Below are 2,484 nucleotides of genomic sequence, written 5' to 3'. Positions count from 1 at the left end.
TTGAAGTTTGTATTATCCAAAGTTAAAATTCCGACATTTTGAGAAAGGTTCGGAAATCAAGAAACACAAAAAAGTGATACCGAAGATGCCCCTTTCCTCTTGGTGTTACAACCGCAACTGAATGCGTTTGCGTGCAGCACGCTTGGCCAAATACTTCTGCCTCTCGCGTTCAGCTCTGTGGCTTTCAAGATGACCAATACTCTCTGGAAGAGATCGGAGGCGTTCGTCACATCCTCGACAAGGGCAGATCATGTCGATCTCGTCGTTGTCGGGCGGAACATAACCATCTGGGTCAAGGAGCATCTCTAAATCTGTCTTGTCAACGCGGAACCCTGGAAGCACATCACCGCCATCGAGGTCTCTCCACTCCTCGTTGTCCACTCGATGCATTTTACCAGCTTCGTCAAGCTTGTACTCGAACATTTTACGGGACCCAGGGCGTGGATCGATCAGCCAGCCTAGCTGCACTCCATGACTGAAAAACTGATTTCGCATTTTTTGATCGAGCGCGATAAATTGAGAATCTTCTCCCGACAAGTAGTCGATTTCCACGACGAACAAAGGAGCGTACGGTTCTTGACCACGCTGCCACAGCTCAAGATCCCCCGAGTTTCTGGTAGCATGACGTGGGGTATACGTGACGTCAGGCGATCTCACAGTGGTGGGTCTTTTTGTGCGTTCATCGAAAATATACCCTCCTTTTGAGAGAAGGATAGTGCCTCGTTTTCTGGTTCCGGACCAATCCATCCAACGCCCCAGTAACACCGCAATTTCAGGCGCTAATTCGCAGCAGCCTGGGACAACGTTCCGATACGGGGTGAAGAAGTCACCATCGATCCAATAGCCATGCACCTCACCATACACTGGGTTGACCAGTGGTCCATGGTCTTTAATGTATTTATTCAGATCCTCTTCTGAAATTCCAGGGTAGTCTAAGGTACAACACAACGTCTCCATTGTCTTCAAGTCGTGCACTGGTCGCTCCATCACTCTTTTCTCTTCTGGAAGGAAAACTAAAACTAAGAATGGATATTCGACTGGGAAACTGAGATGGAATTAGACTATGTAGTTGGATTGACGCAAAACTCAAGCTGGAAAGAGCTGCCCTGATCGAGAAATCTTGACAGGCTGTTTGGGATCACCTCTAGCCGTCGCTACTGCGTTTATCTGTTCAAGCACAGCAAAACTCTCAGTATCCATAAGATATCCGAAGACAACGTGTTTGCCGTCGAAGTTGGGTTGCTACATAATCTATCTCGTAAGTAAAAAATCACTGGGTAGATGTTCGGCAGTGAAATTATCTTACCGGGCCAAAGTGAAGATAAAACTGGCAAGTGTTGGAGTCTGGACCAGAATTGGCCATCGATAGCACGCCGGAACCAGTGTGACGTAGGATGAAGTTCTCATCGTCAAATGTTGATGATGGGGAAATCAATTGGGCAGGTTTGTCTTCTAGTAAAGTGGAATCTTCTTGTGTCGCACGAGGGCTGTGACCAAACGTACACTCGCCACCTGATCCATCGTGATTCTAGAAGGAAAGCAGATTATTGTACATAAGAAGAAAACCAGTGTTCTTGTTGAATGGTAAACGTACAGCATAGTCTCCTGACTGGCAAAATTTGTCTTTGACAACACGATGAAACGGACTAAAAACACGGAAAGAGTTTGCTTTTCCAAATCTCGTATAGAATCAAAGGCAAACATACCAGCGTGCGTAGTGTCGACGCCGCCCAGTCCGCGGTTCTTTTGTCTCACCAGTACACAGTCGGCGGAAGTTTTCAGCAGTACGGGGAGCGACATCAGCTCGCAACTGTGAAATACAAAAAGGGGTAAGTTATACATATGACAACAATTGTTTGAAAGTGCCTACCTCGATGAGCAGTCTCCCGACATTTTTCTCGCCTATCGACATGTCAAAGAATACGATGGGGTTCTCATTACGCTCCCTTGGACGCTGCATGCAAATTCAACAAGTTGGGGATTTTGCTCCGAAAATAGCGACATCTTTTTCTTTTTTTTTTTATCAGTCTTTAGAACAAGAGACCGCAGGCATTCAAAGTGCGAAAAGTTTGGTTGCCCTTGCATTATAGAGTTTCACACTTCGAAACACCAAATATTTACCGAAAGACAAGTTGCGGCTTCATTTTGTTACTTGTACATCATGTAGAATATATTTCAGCATACACAGTGGTTTAATGGCAAAGGCTTCGACATTGGTTTCTCTGTCTGTTTTGTAGCATTGGCATCAAGAGTCTGGTGTGTCTGATTCAAGCACATCGGCCGCACAGCGAGCAGAATGGACGCACGTATCATGTTAATTCAGAGCACTTCGATCTTGGTCTCCACCTTGTCAGGTTCGTGTTCTTTTGACTCCATCTCTTCGTCGATGCTGCTCGGTTCGTCTTCAGTGTCGACTATCGTGGAGCTATTCTCTAGTCCGTCCTCCTTTTCGACGTCGGTTGAGTTCATTTTATCTTTCTTTGG

The 2,484-nt window shown here is 46.0% G+C and overlaps 3 protein-coding genes across 3 annotated transcripts; all 3 read right to left on the bottom strand.

The window, feature by feature from the left end:
* Positions 1-105: 105 nt before the first annotated feature.
* On the bottom strand, positions 106-987 carry PPTG_19986 (hypothetical protein; the record flags this gene model as incomplete). The annotated part of the gene is made up of 1 exon (XM_008918639.1): positions 106-987. One exon carries the CDS (start codon positions 985-987, stop codon positions 106-108), a length of 882 nt encoding a protein of 293 aa, XP_008916887.1.
* Positions 988-1,086: 99 nt separating this feature from the next.
* Positions 1,087-1,960, bottom strand: PPTG_19985 (hypothetical protein; the record flags this gene model as incomplete). The annotated part of the gene is made up of 6 exons (XM_008918638.1): positions 1,087-1,242; positions 1,307-1,449; positions 1,495-1,528; positions 1,595-1,646; positions 1,707-1,810; positions 1,871-1,960. The coding sequence occupies 6 exons, from the start codon at positions 1,958-1,960 to the stop codon at positions 1,087-1,089; spliced, it is 579 nt and encodes a 192-aa protein (XP_008916886.1).
* Positions 1,961-2,319: 359 nt separating this feature from the next.
* PPTG_19984 (hypothetical protein) lies at positions 2,320-2,469 on the bottom strand (the record flags this gene model as incomplete). Its single annotated transcript, XM_008918637.1, has 1 exon — positions 2,320-2,469. The coding sequence occupies one exon, from the start codon at positions 2,467-2,469 to the stop codon at positions 2,320-2,322; it is 150 nt and encodes a 49-aa protein (XP_008916885.1).
* Positions 2,470-2,484: the final 15 nt, after the last annotated feature.

This window comes from Phytophthora parasitica, assembly GCF_000247585.1.
Source record: "Phytophthora parasitica INRA-310 unplaced genomic scaffold supercont2.251, whole genome shotgun sequence".
Taxonomy (NCBI): Eukaryota; Oomycota; class Peronosporomycetes; order Peronosporales; family Peronosporaceae; genus Phytophthora; species Phytophthora nicotianae.
This window is presented reverse-complemented; position numbering and strand designations above follow the sequence as displayed.